The sequence below is a fragment of the Cherax quadricarinatus genome, chromosome 19 (assembly GCF_038502225.1).
Source record: "Cherax quadricarinatus isolate ZL_2023a chromosome 19, ASM3850222v1, whole genome shotgun sequence".
NCBI lineage: Eukaryota > Metazoa > Arthropoda > Malacostraca > Decapoda > Parastacidae > Cherax > Cherax quadricarinatus.
The window spans coordinates 29,219,000-29,242,016 of NC_091310.1; the positions used below are offsets into that span (position 1 = coordinate 29,219,000).

The 23,017-nt window shown below is 40.1% G+C and overlaps 1 protein-coding gene across 5 annotated transcripts in view; it reads right to left on the bottom strand.

Annotated features, from left to right (window-relative positions):
* Positions 1–14,210: 14,210 nt before the first annotated feature.
* LOC138852929 (sorbitol dehydrogenase-like) overlaps positions 14,211–23,017 on the bottom strand; it is a 614,649-nt gene continuing 605,842 nt past the window's right edge. For all 5 annotated transcript variants that reach the window (XM_070086609.1, XM_070086607.1, XM_070086611.1 and 2 more), the window contains one exon: positions 14,211–17,073. In XM_070086609.1, coding sequence (XP_069942710.1) covers positions 16,920–17,073 — 154 coding nt within the window. In that variant the 3' untranslated portion in view covers positions 14,211–16,919. The remainder of the gene's footprint in view (positions 17,074–23,017) is intronic.

A 23,017-nucleotide genomic window follows, 5' to 3' on the forward strand; every position in this document is an offset into this window, starting at 1 on the left:
GCCAGATGGTATTTCCACACAAACCTGGACTCCAGAATATTCAGTAGATTCAGAAGATCAGAAGTTTCGTACAAAACACCACATAACACACAATAACGCCACATAACACCCAATAACACCACATAACACACAATAACGCCACATAACACACAATAACACCACATAACACACAATAACACCACATAACACACAATAACACCACATAACACACAATAACACCACATAACACACAATTCAATTCAAATTCAAAGTTTATTCTCTATAAAGATTACAATGTTGAATTTACAGAATTTGGTTGTTGTGTGGTTTACATGTAGTTAAATAATGATTACAGAGTGTACCACTAGAACGCCTAGCATGGCTAGGCATTTCGGGCAGACTTAGTTTAATTCTTTATTTTAAAATATTACAAATTATGAGGTAAGTTGGTATTATGGCTAAGTGACTAAATACTAGTTTGTGAGTTTAGCAATGTGAATGCTTTTGTTTTGGCACAGTACATAGTTTCAGTATTGGAGTATCATAGGATTCATTATTTTAAGATTGAGATTAATATTTCTGTTTATGGTCAAATGGGTGAGTGAGTGTAAGTGTGAACCACCAGGTGGTATTCGTGTAGTTAGTTGATGGGGTTTATCAGGGAGATAAGATGTTTTCTAATGGTAGTTTTGAAGGTGATGAATGTGTCTGCAGTTCTAGAGTTCTCAGGTAGGGTGTTCCAGATTTTAGGGCCTTTGACATACATTGAATTTTTGTAAAGGTTTAGTCGGACATGGGGAATGTCGTAGAGATGTTTGTGTCTGGTGTTATGCCTGTGGGTTCTATCACAACTATCAAGAAAGCGTTTTAGGTCAAGGTTGATATTGGAGTTTAAGGTCCTGTAGATGTAGATTGCACAGTAGTAAGTGTGGATGTACTGAACAGGGAGTAAGTTTAGATCTATGAAGAGTGGGGGGGGTGTGTTGCCAGGGATGGGATTTAGTGATTATTCTTACTGCAGCTTTTCGTTGGGTTATTATTGGCTTTAGGTGTGTTGCTGCAGTTGATCCCCAAGCACAAATAGCATAGGTGAGGTATGGATAAATAAGTGAGTGGTATAGTGTGAGAAGGGCATTTTGCGGCACGTAGTATCGTATCTTGGAGAGGATCCCAACTGTTTTTGATACTTTTTTGGTTATGTGTTGGATATGGGTGCTGAAATTCAGGTTGTTGTCAAGGTATAGGCCTAGGAACTTGCCCTCATTATGTCTGGTAATTAGAGTGTTGTCGATCTTAATGTTAATTTGTGCATCTCCTGCTCTGCTACCAAACATAATATAGTAGGTTTTGTCAGTGTTAAGCGTAAGTTTATTGGCTGTCATCCAAGTCGATATTTTGATCAGCTCCTCGTTAACAATGGTGTTGAGGGTGGCAAGATTAGGGTGAGAGATGACATAAGTCGTGTCGTCAGCAAAGAGAATGGGTTTCAGGTGTTGGGATACGTTTGGAAGATCGTTGATGTATATGAGGAAGAGCACGGGACCAAGGACACTTCCCTGCGGAACTCCAGTATCAAGTAGCCGTGTTGTTGATGCTGTGTCTTTAATGGTAACATACTGATACCTATTAGTAAGGTAAAATTTGAAATAAGCAAGCGCATGGCCTCTTATACCGTAATGGTCAAGTTTGTGGAGTAGGATGTCGTGGTCTACTGTGTCAAAAGCTTTTCTTAGGTCAATAAAAATTCCTAGTGGATACAATAACGTCACATAACACACAGTAACGCCACATAACACACAATAACACCACATAACACACAATAACACCACATAACACACAATAACATCACATAACACAAAATAACAGCACATAACACACAGTAACACCACATAACACACAATAACACCACATAACACACAATAACACCACATAACACACAATAACAGCATATAACACACAATAACACCACATAACACACAATAACGCCACATAACACACAGTAACACCACATAACACACAATAACACCACATAACACACAATAACACCACATAACACACAATAACAGCACATAACACACAATAACAACACATAACACACAATAACGCCACATAACACACAATAACGTCACATAACACACAATAACGCCACATAACACACAATAACACCACATAACACACAACACCACATAACACACAATAACGCCACATAACATAACATAACATACAATAACATACAATAACTCCACATAACACACAATAACGCCACATAACACACAATAACGCCACATAACACACAATAACACCACATAACACACAATAACATCACATAACACACAGTAACGCCACATAACACACAATAACGCCACATAACACACAGTAATGCCACATAACACACAATAACGATACATAACACACAATAACGCCACATAACACACAATAACGCCACATAACACACAATAACGCCACATAACACACAGTAACGCCACATAACACACAATAACGCCACATAACACACAATAACGCCACATAACACACAATAACGCCACATAACACACAATAACGCCACACACACAGTAACGCCACATAACACACAACGCCACATAACACACAATAACGCCACATAACACACAATAACGCCACATAACACACAATAACGCCACATAACACACAATAACACCAGATAACACACAGTAACACCACAAAACACACAATAACACCAGATAACACACAATAACACCAGATAACACACAATAACACCACATAACACACAATAACACCACTTAACACACAATAACACCACATAACACACAATAACACCAGATAACACACAATAACGCCAGATAACACACAATAACACCACATAACACACAATAACACCACATAACACACAACACCACATAACACACAATAACGCCAGATAACACACAATAACACCAAATAACACACAATAACACCACATAACACACAATAACACCAGATAACACACAGTAACACCACATAACACACAACGCCACATAACACACAATAACACCACATAACACACAGTAACACCACATAACACACAATAACACCATATAACACATAACACCACATAACACACAGTAACACCACGTAACACACAATAACACCACATAACACACAGTAACACCACATAACACACAATAACACCACATAACACACAATAACACCACATAACACACAGCAGCACCACATAACACACAATAACACCACATAACACACAATAACACCACACCACTCGGTATCTGCTGGCATGGGAAATCTGGAAAAACAGATGGGACGTGCAACTATGACCACCCTAGGAAATGCCATGCCCATATGACAACAGGAAAATGCAAACTCCCTTCCTGTAAGCTTTTTCACCCTGAACTGTGTACCTCTTCAGTACAGGAAAGACTGTGCTATAACTTAAATTGCCAGGCATACCATCTAAAGGGGACAAAAAGATACAAAACATCCAGGCCATGGGAAAACCTGGGTAGCCACAGCCACTCAAGAGGGAGAGGTTTTTTAGTGCCAGGAAGGAAAAAAAACTGGCAGGAAATGGCAGAAATCGTACACCAAATCCAGTCATTCCTGGAGTGGAACCACAGTCGATGGCCTCCACTCCAAACCAACAGATACAGATACTAATGCCGGAAAAAAAATCCCCCCCCAGTACCAACAATACCACCAGTCCGATAACATTCTTCTTTGCAAATATACAGGGTCTAAAGCCAGCAACAAACAACAAAATACCTTTCATCCGTGGACTGCTTGCAGAGGCAAAGGCAATGTTCGCGGCTTTCACTGAGACCCACATAAAGGATCACTTGGACAACGAAATATGGATCCCAGGTTACAACCTATACAGATGTGACAGAGTGAACAGGCAAAAGGGGGGGGTTGGCCTGTACATTGCAGAGTCACTTGTTTGCACAGAACTGCTAAATGCCTCAAATGATGTAGTGGAAGTTTTAGCAGTAAAGGTCGAGAACCAAAACCTAGTCATTGTGATAGTCTACAAGCCTCCGGATGCAACATCCCAGCAATTCCAGGAACAGCTGTTAAAAATTGACCACTGTCTGGAAAACCTTCCAGCTCCTGCACCCAACATCTTGCTCCTGGGGGATTTCAACTTAAGGCACCTAAAATGGAGGAATATAGCAAATAATATTGTTGCAGTAATAACACCAGGAGGCAGCTCTGATGAAAACTCACACTCACGCGAGCTTTTAAATCTCTGCACAAAATTCAATTTAAACCAGCAAATAATAGAGCCTACTAGACTGGAGAATACACTAGACCTCATCTTCACTAACAATGATGATCTGATAAGAAATATCACCATATCAAAAACAATATACTCAGATCACAACATAATTGAGGTTCAGTCATGTATGCGCGGAGCCCCAGACCGACATAATGAGATTAGTCACGAGGGAGCATTCACCAAATTCAACTTCAATAACAAAAACATAAAGTGGGACCAAGTAAACCAAGTCCTAACCGATATAAGCTGGGAAGATATACTAAGCAACACAGACCCCAACTTATGCCTAGAACAGATTAACTCGGTAGCACTCGATGTATGCACAAGGCTTATTCCTCTAAGAAAAAGGAGGAGTAGATGTAAAACAGAAAGAGACAGGCGCTCCCTTTACAGGCGACGGAAAAGAATAACAGAGCGGCTAAAAGAGGTCAATATATCTGAAATGCGTAGGGAGACACTGGTCAGAGAAATAGCAAGCATCGAACTTAAGCTAAAAGAATCCTTTAGGAGTCAGGAATCGCGGGAAGAACTAAAAGCCATAAATGAAATCGAAAGAAACCCAAAGTATTTCTTCTCCTATGCCAAATCAAAATCGAGAACAACATCCAGTATTGGGCCCCTACTTAAACAAGATGGGTCCTACACAGATGACAACAAGGAAATGAGTGAGCTACTCAAGTCCCAATATGACTCAGTTTTTAGCAAGCCGCTAACCAGACTGAGAGTCGAAGATCAAAATGAATTTTTTATGAGAGAGCCACAAAATTTGATTAACACAAGCCTATCCGATGTTATCCTGACGCCAAATGACTTCGAACAGGCGATAAATGACATGCCCATGCACTCTGCCCCAGGGCCAGACTCATGGAACTCTGTGTTCGTTAAGAACTGCAAGAAGCCCCTATCACGAGCCTTTTCCATCCTATGGAGAGGGAGCATGGACACGGGGATCGTCCCACAGTTACTAAAAACAACAGACATAGCCCCACTCCACAAAGGGGGCAGTACAGCAACAGCAAAGAACTACAGACCAATAGCACTAACATCCCATATCATAAAAATCTTTGAAAGGGTCCTAAGAAGCAAGATCACCACGCATCTAGAAACCCATCAGTTACACAACCCAGGGCAACATGGGTTTAGAACAGGTCGCTCCTGTCTGTCTCAACTATTGGACCACTACGACAAGGTCCTAAATGCACTAGAAGACAAAAAGAATGCAGATGTAATATATACAGACTTTGCAAAAGCCTTCGACAAGTGTGACCATGGCGTAATAGCGCACAAAATGCGTGCTAAAGGAATAACAGGAAAAGTCGGTCGATGGATCTATAATTTCCTCACTAACAGAACACAGAGAGTAGTCGTCAACAGAGTAAAGTCCGAGGCAGCTACGGTGAAAAGCTCTGTTCCACAAGGCACAGTACTCGCTCCCATCTTGTTCCTCATCCTTATATCCGACATAGACAAGGATGTCAGCCACAGCACCGTGTCTTCCTTTGCAGATGACACCCGAATCTGCATGACAGTGTCTTCCATTGCAGACACTGCAAAGCTCCAGGCAGACATCAACCAAATCTTTCAGTGGGCTGCAGAAAACAATATGAAGTTCAACGATGAGAAATTTCAATTACTCAGATATGGTAAACATGAGGAAATTAAATCTTCATCAGAGTACAAAACAAATTCTGGCCACAAAATAGAGCGAAACACCAACGTCAAAGACCTGGGAGTGATCATGTCGGAGGATCTCACCTTCAAGGACCATAACATTGTATCAATCGCATCTGCTAGAAAAATGACAGGATGGATAATAAGAACCTTCAAAACTAGGGAGGCCAAGCCCATGATGACACTCTTCAGGTCACTTGTTCTATCTAGGCTGGAATATTGCTGCACACTAACAGCACCTTTCAAGGCAGGTGAAATTGCCGACCTAGAAAATGTACAGAGAACTTTCACGGCGCGCATAACGGAGATAAAACACCTCAATTATTGGGAGCGCTTGAGGTTCCTAAACCTGTATTCCCTGGAACGCAGGAGGGAGAGATACATGATTATATACACCTGGAAAATCCTAGAGGGACTAGTACCGAACTTGCACACGAAAATCACCCACTACGAAAGCAAAAGACTTGGCAGACGATGCACCATCCCCCCAATGAAAAGCAGGGGTGTCACTAGCACGTTAAGAGACCATACAATAAGTGTCAGGGGCCCGAGACTGTTCAACTGCCTCCCAGCACACATAAGGGGGATTACCAACAGACCCCTGGCAGTCTTCAAGCTGGCACTGGACAAGCACCTAAAGTCAGTTCCGGATCAGCCGGGCTGTGGCTCGTATGTTGGTTTGCGTGCAGCAAGCAGCAACAGCCTGGTTGATCAGGCTCTGATCCACCAGGAGGCCTGGTCTCAGACCGGGCCGCGGGGGCGTTGACCCCCGGAACTCTCTCCAGGTAATAACACACAGTAATACCACATAACGCACAATAACACTACGTAACACACAATAACACCACATAACACACAATAACACCACATAACGCACAATAACACCACATAACACACAGTAACACCACATAACACACAATAACACCAGGTGGTTGGCTATCTTGCTTCTTAGAACCCTCTCAAAGATTTTTATGATATGAGATGTGAGTGATATTAGTCTGTAGTTCTTTGCATTTGCTTTACTGTCACCTTTGTGGAGTGGGGCTATGTCTGTTGTTTTTAGTGTGTGTGGGATGACCCCTATGTCCATGCTCCCTCTCCATAAAATGCTAAAGTCACGTGATAGTGACTTCTTGCAGTTTTTGATGAACACGGAGTTCCACGAGTTTGGGCCTGGGGCAGAGTGCATGGGCATGTCATTAATTACCTCTTCAAAGTCTTGTGGAGTTAGAATAATATCCGAGATTTTTGGGAAGGCCAGATTTTGGGTTTCATTGATAAAGAATTCATTTGGATTGTCGACTCTTAGAGTGGGAAGTGGCTCGCTGAGCACTGAGTCATATTGGGACTTTAGTATCTCATTCATTTCTTGGTTGTCATCTGTGTATGTCCCATTCCGCCAAAGCAGGGACCCAATACTGGATGTTGCTTTTCCTTCAGATTTGGCATAAGAGAGGAAGTATTTTGGGTTTTTTCAATTTTCTTTATGGCCTTTAGTTCTTCCTGTGATTCTTGTCTCATATAAGATTCCTTTAGCTTAAGTTCGATAGAGTAACATACCTGGAGTTTACCTGGAGAGAGTTCTGGGGGTCAACGCCCCCGCGGCCCGGTCTGTGACCAGGCCTCCTGGTGGATCAGAGCCTGATCAACCAGGCTGTTGCTGCTGGCTGCACGCAAACCAACATACGAGCCACAGCCCGGCTGATCAGGAACTGACTTTAGGTGCTTGTCCAGTGCCAGCTTGAAGACTGCCAGGGGTCTGTTGGTAATCCCCCTTATGTGTGCTGGGAGGCAGTTGAACAGTCTCGGGCCCCTGACACTTATTGTATGGTCTCTTAACGTGCTAGTGACACGTCAGGATAACATCGGATAGGCTTGTGTTAATCAAATTTTGTGGCTCTCTCATAAAAAAATAATTTTGATCTTCGACTCTCAGTCTGGTTAGCGGCTCACTAAAAACTGAGTCATATTGGGACTTGAGTAGTTCACTCATTTCCTTGCTGTCATCTGTGTAGGACTCATCTTGTTTAAGTAGGGGCCCAATACTGGACGTTGTTCTCGATTTTGATTTGGCATAGGAGAAGAAATACTTTTGGTTTCTTTCGATTTCATTTATGGCTTTTAGTTCTTCCCGCGATTCCTGACTCCTAAAGGATTCTTTTAGCTTAAGTTCGATGCTTGCTATTTCTTTGACCATTGTCTCCCTACGCATTTCAGATATATTGACCTCTTTTAGCCGCTCTGTTATTCTTTTCTGTCGCCTGTAAAGGGAGCGCCTGTCTCTTTCTATTTTACATCTACTCCTCCTTTTTCTTAGAGGAATAAGCCTTGTGCATACATCGAGTGCCACCGAGTTAATCTGTTCTAGGCATAAGTTGGGGTCTGTGTTGCTTAGTATATCTTCCCAGCTTATATCGGTTAGGACTTGGTTTACTTGGTCCCACTTTATGTTTTTGTTATTGAAGTTGAATTTGGTGAATGCTCCCTCGTGACTAGTCTCATTATGTCGGTCTGGGGCTCAACGCATACATGTCTGAACCTCAATTATGTTGTGATCTGAGTATATTGTTTTTGATATGGTGACATTTCTTATCAGATCATCATTGTTAGTGAAGATGAGGTCTAGTGTATTCTCCAGTCTAGTAGGCTCTATTATTTGCTGGTTTAAATTGAATTTTATGCAGAGATTTAAAAGCTCGTGTGAGTGTGAGTTTTCATCAGAGCTGCCTCCTGGTGTTATTACTGCAACAATATTATTTGCTATATTCCTCCATTTTAGGTGCCTTAAGTTGAAATCCCCCAGGAGCAAGATGTTGGGTGCAGGAGCTGGAAAATTTTCCATTTATCCTCCCTAACCAAAAATACTACCAGGTTTTTAAATTTTTTTTTTTATTATCAAGGGCCGTTTCCACCAAGGCAGGGTGGCCCAAAAGAAAAACTTTACCATCATTCACTCCACCTGTTTTTGCCAGAAGGGTGTTTTACACTACAGAAACTGCAACATTAACACCTCCTTCAGAGGCAGGCACTGTATTTCCCATCTCCGGGACTCAAGTCCGCCGCCGTTTCTAACCCCTTCATAAATGTTATTTTGCTCCCCTCCAACAGCACGCATTTAAAAACCATTTGTCTCCATTCCCTTATCAAACACGCCACGCATGCCTGCGGAAGTCCAAGCCCTCCACAAAACCCCTTACCCCCCCCCTCCACCCTTCCTAGGCCGACCCTACCCCGCCCTTCCACTACAGACTGATACACTCTAAAGTTCCCCCCCATTCTCTCAATGTCCGAACCCATTAACAACCCTTCCCTCGCCCTCTGAAAAAGTTTTGAATCCCGACCCCCTTTAACTTCCAAACTACAATTTCTCTGCATTATATTCAACCACACATTCCCCTCAGACATGACTTTCCCACGCCTCCAGCCTTCTCCTCGCTGAAACATTCATCACCCACGCCACACCCATATAAGAGCCGGAAAACATACTCATACTTTCCCCCTTTTGCCTCCAAGGACAAATTTCCCTGCCCCAGACCCAATGCACCACTACTCTTTTCCTCATCAATTCTAGATTCACCTCATCTTCAAAACCCCCACCGCTGACACGCCCACTCCCAAATATCGAATCCCCTACCCCCTCCATACTCTCTCCAATCTGATATTAATTTTTCACCCTAATTTTTTGGGGTTACCCTCATAACCTTACTTTTTCCTGTATTCACCTTTAATTTTTTTTTGCACACCCTACCAAATTCATCCACCAACTTAACTTTTCTTCAGAATCTCCTAAGAGAAGGCATGCAAAGAGAGGTGGAAACCCCACTTTGTGTGTGATTCTTTTTCTTTTAACCCACGCCCCTTTCCAAGACCCTGATTTACTTCTTAACCCCATCTATAAATATATTAAACAACCACGGTGACATCACACATCCTTTTTAAGGCTATTTTTTCTGGGAAAAATTTCCTTTTCCTACATACCAACCTTTGGTCACTATCCTCAAAACCTTCACTGCTTTCAGTAACCCACCTCCCACACCAAAACTTGCAACATCTGCCAATTGCCCCCTTTTCCACCCTGTCATACGTTTTTCCAACCATAAATGCCACAAAGACCTCTTTACCTTATCTAAATACTTTCACTTATATTTTCACTGAAACACCTGGTCCAAAACCCCCCACCTTCCTAAAACCTCCTTGTTCATCTGCATCCATTTCCGCTTACTCTTAATTCTTTCAATTATAACTTACCATAAATTTTCCAGGTACACTAACCCGACTTATCCCCCATAATTTTTGACTCTTTATCCCCCTTTTTTTATACAAAGGGAAAATGGTTCTGCCAATCCCTAGGATTACCCTTCCATACATTTATTAAATAATTGCACCAACCACTCCCAAAAAATATCCCCACCGCTTTAACATTTCTACTTTATCCCATCAACCCGCTGCCATTTTCATTTTACCTACTGCCTCAAATTCCCCACACTACAACTGGCTCTTTTTCCCCACCCTACAAGATTTTTTCCTCCTTGCCCATACACGAAATCACAGCCCCCCACCATCAACATTTAACAACCCCCAAATATTCCTTCCATCTTCCTATTTTAACTCCCTTTAATAACTCTCCTCTCCTATTTTTAACTGACAAATCCATTTGTTCTCAGGGTTTCTTAACTTGTTAACTACCCAAACTTTTTTTTATTTTCAACAAAATTTGTTGATAAATTCAATATCCTCTTTTTTGCTATTTCTTTTTCCCTTTTTTTTTGAAATTTTTTTACTTTTGTAACTTTTTCCCTTACTACTCCTTCCCCCCCCCAATCATTTAATTATTTTTCCTTGTTTTTGTTGCTTAAGACTACAAATGTAACAGAAATATTATTATTTACCTTAAATTGTGGTTGCTGGTGTATGTCAGCGATTGTGAAGAGAATGGAGATGCATGGCATGGCCCTATTGAGCTGAGGTGGATGGTTGTTGGTTGTCAGCAGAAGTGAATGGTTGAGGGTCTGGTACTAAAGTCGAAGGTTGTATTAGTGTGTGTATAAATTCTGTAAAGGATCTCTGCCTTCTTTTACCTAGCAGTACATTATACGGCTGATAGTATGGTATCATCAGCTGCTCTAGACCCCATTTCAAAGTCTGCTAGTTTAGCAGCAACATGGAACTGCTCAAGTAACTGCTGCAATGTTAACTGTTTTTTTTTCAGATTCTTCTTCATCTTCTGTTATCTGGCTCCCTTGCATCCATGCATTGAGCTCTGGCAACATTCCCTCTCGACTCCTGTCATCATCATCATCTTCTAAGAACTCATTCACATCTTCCTTCATATCTTCAAAGCCACCACTTGGTAATCTCCTTGCTAGCCGAACAATTTCCTGAACCTGACTCTCCAGCAAGGAAAAAACCAGTGAAAGAATTAACTACAAAAGGCCATAACTTTCCTCAGTCTGCATTTAATGTTGATTGGGGCACTTCATTCCATGCACTTCTAGCATAGCTGATGGCATCGGCAATGTTAAATTTATTCCAGAAGAAACCATACCATGGGTGGGGTTTGAACCCATGGTCAGTCTCTCAAAACTCCAGACCATCACATTAGCCACTGGCTAACACGATGGTCTGGAGTTTTGAGACTCTCTGATCATGGATTCAAACCCCACCCGTGGAACGGTTTGTTTGCAATCGTGTCATTATGATTTCATGAGTTATTCCAGAAGCTTGGTACTACCAGGATGGAGTCAAGAGTCCATCCAAATTTTTTCCCCTCCCGCAAACCAAACAGTGTTAGGTTAATTTTATGAAGTGTTTAAAATTATGCCACAATTTTTCAATACTGTAATAACCAAAACATGCCAAATAAATCCTTGTAATATAAGGGTCTACTGTACTAAATTTCTTGAGATATTAGTGAAAGTAATGAATTTATTTTTGTTGAGCAATTCATCTGAGAACAGATGTACCATATGAAAGCTTATGAGGCTGTGGGACCCTCCTGATGGCATGTCCTTTGCATCTGGTAGGAGGATTACAGTCTTTGCTGCCATGGTCATACTGAGTGGGCTTCAGATCTCAGGATGACCATGGCATATTAAAACCCAGCTGAACAGTCCTGTGCATTTGCCATTCAGGGTGACACATAAATTCTTTGTTTCACCTTACCTGGAAGTTGAGCAAGCCTGTGAAGCTGTGACTGGCAGATGGGCAACAGGATTCTTTGGCTCGGGAATTCAGCGCTTAGTTCTGATTGTAATAATAATAATAATAATAAATAATAATAATAATCCTATGTAGTAGGTTGGTAGACAGCAACCGCCCAGGGAGGTACTACCGTCCTGCCAAGTGAGTGTAAAACAAAAGCCTGTAATTGTTTTACATGATGGTAGGATTGCTGGTGTCTTTTGTCTGTCTCATAAATATGCAAGATTACAGGTACGTCTTGCTACTTCTACTTACACTTAGGTCACACTACACATACGTGTACAAGCATATGTACACACACCCCTCTGGGTTTTCTTCTATTTTCTTTCTAATTCTTGTTCTTGTTTATTTCCTCTTATCTCCATGGGGAAGTGGAACAGAATTCTTCCTCTGTAAGCCATGCGTGTCGTAAGAGGCGACTAAAATGCCAGGAGCAAGGGGCTAGTAACCCCTTCTCCTGTATATATTACTAAATTTAAAAGGAGAAACTTTAGTTTTTTTTTGGGGGGGGCCACCCCACCTCTTTGGGATATGGCTGGTACGTTGAAAGAATAATAATAATAATAATAATAATAATGAGCGTGTTCGATAGGAGTGAATGGAGACGAATGGTATTTGGGACTTGACAATCTGTTGGAGTGTGAGCAGGGTAATATTTAGTGAAGGTTTTCAGGGAAACTGGTTATTTTTATATAGCTGGACTTGAGTCCTGGAAATGGGAAGTACAATGCCTGCACTCTAAAGGAGGGGTTTTGGGATATTAGCAGTTTGGAGGGATATGTTGTGTATCTTTATACGCATATGCTTCTAAACTGTTGTGTTTTGAGCACCTCTGGAAAAACAGTGATTATGTGTGAGTGAGGTGAAAATGTTGAATGATGATGAAAGTATTTTCTTTTTGGGGATTTTCTTTCTCTTTGGGTCACCCTGCCTCGGTGGGAGACGGCCGACTTGTTGAAAAAAAAAAAAAATAATAAACTCTTTGGTAAGGGACTGAGGTCACACAGGAGGTTCAGTGCTGGCTCTACTGTAATCAGTTGGTTGGAATGCAATGATCCTATACCATCCAGTGGGGCGATGAATTCAACTAGGGCCAAGGGAATATTTTGTTGGTACTGTGGCTGCCTTTTAGCTAGGTATTGGTCATTTGTGTATAATTCTCTAAGACCTGGTATTATTTGTTTTAGTATATGGGGTAAGGCTTCCATTGTTGATCGGTGGGGAAGGTGATTCCTTAAATGATATGCACATTATTCATAATTCTTCTACACCATCTTCAAATATACAAGGGTGATTTGCAAATCATAATTATCACCCTGCCTCAGTGGGAAATGACCATGATAAAAAACAGTTATAAGAAATGTCCACAGTGGGCTACATTACTCCTACAAGAGGTATTTGGCCTAAAGATGTGGCCAAAAACAATTACACTTCAGACCACAGAAATTTCAGACAAGCTGGATGATTAGTGTCAGCTAGGCAATCCTAGCTGACATAATACAAAATCCTAGCTCTAAACTACAAAATGATTAATATTTATTCCTTGTGATGTAAAATGTTCAGTGGGGTCTGACAAAGACCCACTGTGACCTCTAAATACTGTTTTCTGTGCTACCACTCACAATGACTAGCTGCACCACTAAACTTCTCCACAGAAATGAGAGATGGTATAAAACTGATGTGAAAGCATTAATGGAGCAACAATGGCAGAAACGATGGGGGGTCACAGCTTATGTAGCAAATCAAAGCCACTTAAGAAATCATGAGTGTGCAAGGCACGGAAGGTATATCAGAGAGAAAAGTACACAAAGCACGTGGTGTTAGAAGTGTTAGACTGTCAGGACTGGCAATAATTGCTAAGAAGCATTGGATGACATACAGTCAAAAGACTGCAAAAAAGTTTATGAAAGACATTAATAAAAATAAAGTGAGAACAGCATTAAACACAAGTGCAGCAAAGAAAAGATATTCCTTGTCATTTACTGTCAATAAAAACAAACAATAATTTCATCTCTAAGGCCTCAACACAACCTTGCTCCTTTGCCAAAAGGATAACTTCAGTTTGCAGAGAGAAAAAAAAGCATGTACAAATATTTGTATATTTTATTCAAATTGCACAGTAGTAACTCAGCCCTTGACTTTCCAGTGGCTATACAGTAGCGCCCTGCTTTACGATGTTTCACTAATACAGACTTTTCAAATTATGACCAAAACTCATCGTATGGCTCCCTACCCAACTCACTATTACAGCCTCCACATGCCACTGATTGTTTACATCCTTCATTAGCTCCACATCTCTCCATCATGTCTGGAAACCTCCCAGAATTTCAAGTGTTTTAAAGTTATTGAGAACACCTACCATCCTACTTACGACCTGCTCGACATACGACCATTCGACTTACTACCGTGTTTTCTATGCCAAATTTCTGGGAAATAAACAACTGTTTGTGCTGTTCATAGTGTTTATCCTAAACCTTACAGTATAAAATACAGTACTAACAGCATAAAAAGTAAAGTAAAAAATTAAATACCAAAATAAAACAATAAAATAAAGTCATTACAAAAATGTGATGTTGATATTCAGTAGTAAGGTTTGACTTACGTCCATTTCGACTTACGACCAGTTTGTCGGAACCGAGCTCGGTCGTAAGTCAGATGGTACCTGTATTTTATATCTACTCTGATAATTATACTTATGTGCCTGTACCTAAACAAACTTACACACTGTTCTGGCATGCAGGTACACATTAAAATCACTAATTGTGTCTCACTAGTCTTGATGCCATATTAATAATAATAATAATCATTACGGGGTACTCTAAATGACATATATTACATTAACATAGACATTTTCATTAATACATCTGTGAAATTTTTTCAAAATTATATAAGAAATACATTACATAACATATAAACATTATACATACACCCACAGAAGAACAAACTGGCTTAAATATAAATATGAGATATGGCAGCCGGGCGGCTTGTTGGAGTGATGGCAAGAATTACATTTTCTCTAGACCAACACCAGAGAAAATGTGTATACAATAGTATTGCTGGGGGAAACTGCAGAAAATTATTCCTTTCATATGACATCACTCAGAGTGTCATGACCTCTAAACATGGTGTGTTGCATGAGAATGGGTGTTGTTATTTATTCTACTGCACCAAATGTAAAGACAACTTATACACAATGCATGGAGTTTGTACTGTGGTGAAAGCTTCAAAATGTACGTGAAATGAATGTGAATGAACAATAACCAGACAAATATTAACTCTTTGACTGTTTCAGACATATATATATACACGTCTTATGAGCCACCGTGTTTGACGTATATATACATACAAATTCTAGTGGCATCAAATCAAGTAGGAGAAAGCTGATACTCCCACATGTGAGAGAATGGGTCTGTGTGGTAAGTGTGCACCATATAAAAAAAATCCTGCAGCACGCAGTGCATAATGAGAAAAAAAAAATCCGACCATTTTTTTTTTAACTGAAATGCAGAATTTGTGGTTTATTTTCATATAGTATTTATGGTTGCATTCTCGTTTTCTTGGTCTCGTTTGATAGAATGGAAAACATATTATAGAAATAGAGGTGATTTTTATTTTTTTTCTATGAAAAGAACCTTGAAATGGAGCTCAAAGTAGGGGAAATGTTTGATTTTTGCCGATGTTCAAAAGCAAACAAATGATGTCATTTTCCAATATATGTCCAAGTAGCCATTCTAATATGCAGTCATGAATGGGTTGACATTATTTATACAATTATAACAATATTGCAGTAGTCTGCATAACAGTAATCTTCTATTTTTTGTTTAAATAAAAATTCAAAATAGAAAGCAAGAGTAATATCAGAGGGGCCTGGAGACATGACTGATGAACAAAGAAAATGTTATTTTAGAGCCAGGAATGTCTGCATTGTTCATTCTGGACCCTATTTTGAAATTGTCATATTTTTTAATTTTCGTGAAATTGGCCAAATTGCAAATTTCTGACCACATTATTGGGTACTTGAAATTGGTAAATGGGCAGTTTCTTGTACTCAATCGATAGAAAAAATGGAGCTCTAAAGAAATAGCTATGAGTTTGGTCAATTAGAACAATAGAATTAGCCGAAAATAGGGCTCAAAGTGGGCAAAATCGCCGATTCATAAATATCGCCGAGGTTGCTAACTTCGCGAGAGCATAATTCCGTCAGTTTTTCATCAAATTTATGTTCTTTTGGTGTCATTACAATCGGGGAAAAGATTATCTATCATTTCATAAGAAAAATAATTTTTTTTTAATTCGGAAATTTTGCGACACGAGGAGACACCTCAGGATTTGGGGTTGCGACAGTCAAGGGGTTAATACGCACTTGTCTGTTCGATTACATTCTCCATGTCTCTCATTTACTCATTCTCTCAGTGAACAAAGTACACATGTCGATGGTACCAATAATAATAATAATAATAATCACTCTGGGGCAATTTAAGTCGTGTATTTCATATATGTGTGGTAGCTGGGCGAGGTACCACACCTGACTTTCTACAATAAATACTCACTTCTTGCCCTACATTAAGACTACACATACTTTAAGGTAAGCAATGAGTGTACTCTATATGTATTTTACTTTTTTATTGTTTTTTAATGTCTAGTTATATTGCTAAATTATTATATGATAGTGTAAACATGTTATGAAACATTTATATGCAATTTTAAATGAAAAAAGTGTGATTTGCTTTATGGCAATTTCCGCTTTACGGCGGTAACCTGCAACCTAACCCGCTGTATAGGTGGGACCCTACTGTAATTATTCACAAGAAATCATCACTTTAATAGCTCCTCCAGCGCCAGTGCGCGCAGTTTCAAATGCTTTCAATGACTCCTCTAGCTTGTATCGATGAGTAATGAGAGGTTTGACGTTTATCTTTCCTGAGGCAATCATATTCAGGGCAGTTGGATAGCTGAAAAAAAATTATTATTTATTTAGTATGTATTCATATTAGTATGACATCTTTCAACTCTCTATAACCAACCAGTGTTAATTACTGATGGTCAACCAAAACCATTATCACTTATTGTTTAGTAACTAACTACATTAAATTTTGTGAAGGACTTAAATACAGGGACAAATTTTAGAATGGTTAGCAAAAAATTAATGCCAATATATTTTTATATGAGAAACATAGTACATTAGGTATTGAATAACGTTTCATTCAACATCGTTTCATTATAATGTTGATAAGAGAAAGAAAATAGTTTCCCCAGCCATGCCCGCTGTATATGTGGACAGTAAAATACAATAATAACACAGTGAAATACGATAACACAAATCCACGAAAATAAATAATGTGGTACGAAAGCACTCAGCAAGCCCACCATTTATGTTATTACAGCCTCTCCTCTCTTAGCAACGTGCTTGTGTACTGACACCTCAAACTTACGATGGGCTCTCTGACCAGTATTCATACCTAAATATTAGAGCTGATTTCCTCTATTATGTTTATTTCAATAAATATACAGTAAATCTGTAGTGGAGGGAAAGCAGGGTAGGGGTCAGCCTAGGAAAGGTTGGAGGGGGGGGGTGGAAGTGGTTTTGTGTGCGAGGGGCTTGGACTTCCAGCGAGCATGCTTGAGCATATTTGATAGGAGTGAAGACAAGTGATTTTTAATACTACTTGACGTGCTGTTGGAGTGGGGTTCAGAGAAACCGGCAGGCTGGACTCGAGTCCTGGAGATGGGAAGTACAGTGTCTGCACTCTGTAGGAGGGATGTTACTGTTGCAGTTTTATAACAGTAGTGTAAAGCACCCTTCTAGCAAGACAGTGATGGCGTGAATGATGATGAAAGTTTTTCTTTTTCAGGCCACCCTGCCGTGGTGAGAACCGGCCAATGTGTTAATAATAAAAAAATAAAAAAATACAGTACACTACTGTATAAACATTTAAAAATATACCAGAAATGTTAAATATGGTGCAAAGGTGACATTAGAACAATATCAAAGATTGTTGACACAAACTCACTACCATTATAGTATGCTCCTCATTTAGCAATGAATTCATTTAACAACGTGGTCTTAGGAACGGAACTCCGTCGTTAAGTGAGGAGAGGCTGTATTTTTTTAAAATGCGTGGTGATAAGAGGTGCTTTTTACAATTTCAGGTTTGCAAACATTTATTTCTTGATTTAACCCTGTTGCAATGAGTGCTAAAGATGCATTGTACAACCCTGATGTCTGTGGCCATAAAAAAAAAAAACTGAGAAACAGTGTGACATAAAAAACAAAACTAAAGTTTTAAAAATGTTTGACTATGAACAACTAGGTGTGGTTTCGTTATAGTACATCGTTTCACTTAAAGTTCCAGTTTCCATTCCAGTTTATCGACAACATTAAGTAAGGACTTACTGTACTGTATGACCTTGAGTATCTATGCCAGCAAAAAGCATTGAATGAATTTTTTATATTAAAATGCTATCTACAGTTGGACCCCAGAATTTGCATGCTTCGTAATTAACAGATTCAGTAATGCATTTTTACTGAAGGCCATTTTGTATATAGACTTAACTATACAGTTCTCCCCCCAACCCCCCCCCCCCCCTCCCCTGCCTACTGTCTTTTTTGCTTGGTGCCACCCAACCCCTTAACTGAAACTATTCACAAGCTTTATTTCAAAATGGATTCATTCTTTCTCAGGAATATCAATATTAAGCAGATGTGAGCAATATTTAGAGAAATATGGCAAAAATATTTAAATTACATGGTCAAGCAAATTTTTCTATTATCCACAGTTTTAGGATACGCACCAGCTCCAGGAACCTCATCTCTACAAATTATAAGAACATAGTCAACTTATATAAATATACTAGCAACTAAAAAATTATGACTGCAATGAACAAATAATTTCCTTCACATTTTTTATAACAACAGTTTATAGGAAAATCATATTTGTGGTTGTCTGTAACAGCCAACAAGTGATTATAGCCACATTACATAAAGAGCAAGAGCTTTGTTTGTTCGTTATACTCGCCATCTTCAATGTGTGAATTACACTGCTCATAAGTATCAATATAATGGGATAAATTGAGGCATTATATTACAAAGCATATTATAAGTGGATGACACTTCTCTCTGCATTAACTTTTTTTTTTTTTTCAACAAGTCAGCCGTCTCCCACCAAGGCAGGGTGACCCAAAAAAGAAAGAAAATCCCCAAAAAGAAAATACTTTCATCATCATTCAACACTTTCACCACACTCACACATTATCACTGTTTTTGCAGAGTTGCTCAGAATACAACAGTTTAGAAGCATATACATATAAAGATACACAACATATCCCTCCAAACTGCCAATATCCCAAAGAACTACAGCAAAGAACTACAGACCGATAGCACTAACATCCCATATCATAAAAATCTTTGAAAGGGTCTTAAGAAGCAAGATCACCACCCATCTAGAAACCCATCAGTTACACAACCCAGGGCAACATGGGTTTAGAACAGGTCACTCCTGTCTGTTTCAACTATTGGATCACTACGACAAGGTCCTAAATGCACTAGAAGATAAAGAGAATGCAGATGTAATATATACAGACTTTGCAAAAGCCTTCGACAAGTGTGACCATGGCGTAATAGCACACAAAATGCGTGCTAAAGGAATAACAGGAAAAGTCGGTCGATGGATCTATAATTTCCTCACTAACAGAACACAGAGAGTAGTCGTCAACAGAGTAAAGTCCGAGGCAGCTACGGTGAAAAGCTCTGTTCCACAAGGCACAGTACCCATCTTGTTCCTCATCCTCATATCCGACATAGACAAGGATGTCAGCCACAGCACCGTGTCTTCCTTTGCAGATGACACCTGAATCTGCATGACAGTGTCTTCCATTGCAGACACTGCAAGGCTCCAGGCGGACATCAACCAAATCTTTCAGTGGGCTGCAGAAAACAATATGAAGTTCAACGACGAGAAATTTCAATTACTCAGATATGGTAAACACGAGGAAATTAAATCTTCATCAGAGCACAAAACAAATTCTGGCCACAAAATAGAGCGAAACACCAATGTCAAAGACCTGGGAGTGATCATGTCGGAGGATCTCACCTTCAAGGACCATAACATTGTATCAATCGCATCTGCTAGAAAAATGACAGGACGGATAATGAGAACCTTCAAAACTAGGGAGGCCAAGCCCATGATGACACTCTTCAGGTCACTTGTTCTATCTAGGCTGGAATATTGCTGCACACTAACAGCACCTTTCAAGGCAGGTGAAATTGCTGACCTAGAAAATGTACAGAGAACCTTCACGGCGCGCATAACGGAGATAAAACACCTCAATTACTGGGAGCGCTTGAGGTTCCTAAAACTGTATTCCCTGGAACGCAGGCGGGAGAGATACATGATTATATACACCTGGAAAATCCTAGAGGGACTAGTACCGAACTTGCACATGAAAATCACTCACTACGAAAGCAAAAGACTTGGCAGACGATGCAACATCCCCCCAATGAAAAGCAGGGGTGTCACTAGCACGTTAAGAGACCATACAATAAGTGTCAGGGGCCCCGAGACTGTTCAACTGCCTCCCAGCATACATAAGGGGGATTACCAACAGACCCCTGGCAGTCTTCAAGCTGGCACTGGACAAGCACCTAAAGTCGGTTCCTGACCAGCCGGGCTGTGGGTCGTACGTTGGTTTGCGTGCAGCCAGCAGCAACAGCCTGGTTGATCAGGCTCTGATCCACCAGGAGGCCTGGTCACAGACCGGGCCGCGGGGGCACTGACCCCCGGAACTCTCTCCAGGTAAACTCCAGGTCTCTCCAACCCTTTCGAGGACAACCCCTACCCCACCTTCCTTCCCCTATAGATTTATATGCTTTCCATGTCATTCTACTTTGATCCATTCTCTCTAAATGACCAAACCACCTCAACAACCCCTCTTCTGCCCTCTGACTAATACTTTTATTAACTCCACACCTTTTCCTAATTTCCACACTCCTAATTTTCTGCGTAATATTTACACCACACATTGCCCTTAAACAGGACATCTCCACTGCCTCCAACCGTCTCCTCGCTGCTGCATTTACCACCCAAGCTTCACACCCATATAAGAGTGTTGGTACTACAAAACTTTCACACATTCCCTTCTTTGCCTCCATAGATAACGTTTTTTGACTCCACATATACCTCAACGCACCACTCACCTTTTTTCCCTCATCAATTCTATGATTAACCTCATCCTTCATAAATCCATCCGCCGACACGTCAACTCCCAAGTATCTGAAAACATTCACTTCTTCCATACTCCTCCTCCCCAATTTGATATCCAATTTTTCTTTATCTAAATCATTTGATACCCTCATCACCTTACTCTTTTCTACGTTCACTTTCAACTTTCTACCTATACACACATTCCCAAACTCATCCACTAACCTTTGCAATTTTTCTTTAGAATCTCCCATAAGCACAGTATCATCAGCAAAAAGTAACTGTCAATTCCCATTTTGAATTTGATTCCCCAAAATTTAATCCCACCCCTCTCCCGAACACCCTAGCATTTACTTCCTTAACAACCCCATCTATAAATATATTAAACAACCATGGTGACATTACACATCCCTGTCTAAGACCTACTTTTACCGGGAAGTAGTCTCCCTCTCTTCTACACACCCTAACCCGAGCCTCACTATTCTCATAAAAACTCTTTACAGCATTTAATAACTTACCACCTATTCCATATACTTGCAACATCTGCCAAATCCAATCTATCATATGCCTTTTCTAAATCCATAAATGCAATAAAAACTTCCCTACCTTTATCTAAATACTGTTCACATATATGCTTCAATGTAAACACTTGATCTACAAATCCCCTACCCACTCTGAAACCTCCTTGCTCATCCGCAATCCTACATTCTGTCTTACCTCTAATTCTTTCAATTATAACCCTACCGTACACTTTTCCTGGTATACTCAGTAAACTTATTCCTCTGTAATTTTTACAATCTCTTTTGTCCCCTTTCCCTTCATATAAAGGGACTATACATGCTCTCCGCCAATCCCTAGGTACCTTCCCCTTTCATAAATTTATTAAACAAAAGTACCAACCACTCCAACACTATATCCCCCCCTGCTTTTAACATTTCTGTCATGATCCCATCAGTTCCAGCTGCTTTACCCAGTTTCATTCTTCGTAATGCCTCACGTACCTCCCCCACACTTACATTCTGCTCTTCTTCACTCCTAAAAGATGGTATACCTCCCTGACCAGTGCATGAAATTACCGCCTCTCTTTCTTCCTCAACATTTAAAAGTTCCTCAAAATATTCTCGCCATTTACCTAATACCTCCATCTCCCCATGTACTAACCCCCCTACTCTGTTTTTAACTGACAAATCCATACTTTCCCTAGGCTTTCTTAACTTGTTTAACTCACTCCAAAATTTTTTCTTATTTTCATTAAAATTTCTTGACAGTGCCTCTCCCACTCTATCATCTGCTCTCCTTTTGCACTCTCTCACCACTCTCTTCAGCTTTCTTTTACTCTCTATATACTCTGCTCTTCTTATAACACTTCTGCTTTGTAAAAACCTCTCATAAGCTACCTTTTTCTCTTTTATCACACCCTTTACTTCATCATTCCACCAATCACTCCTCTTTCCTCCTGCCCCCACCCTCCTATAACCACAAACTTCTGCTCCACATTCTAATACTGCATTTTTAAAACTATTCCAACCCTCTTCAACCCCCCCACTACTCATCTTTGCACTAGCCCACCTTTCTGCCAATAGTCGCTTATATCTCACCCGTATTAAGTGATGAGGACATGTAAAACACTAATAATTTTAAAGGAGTGTCATCTCTCTTGAAACTCATTTATACTCATCTGAAATGACACTGGATCATT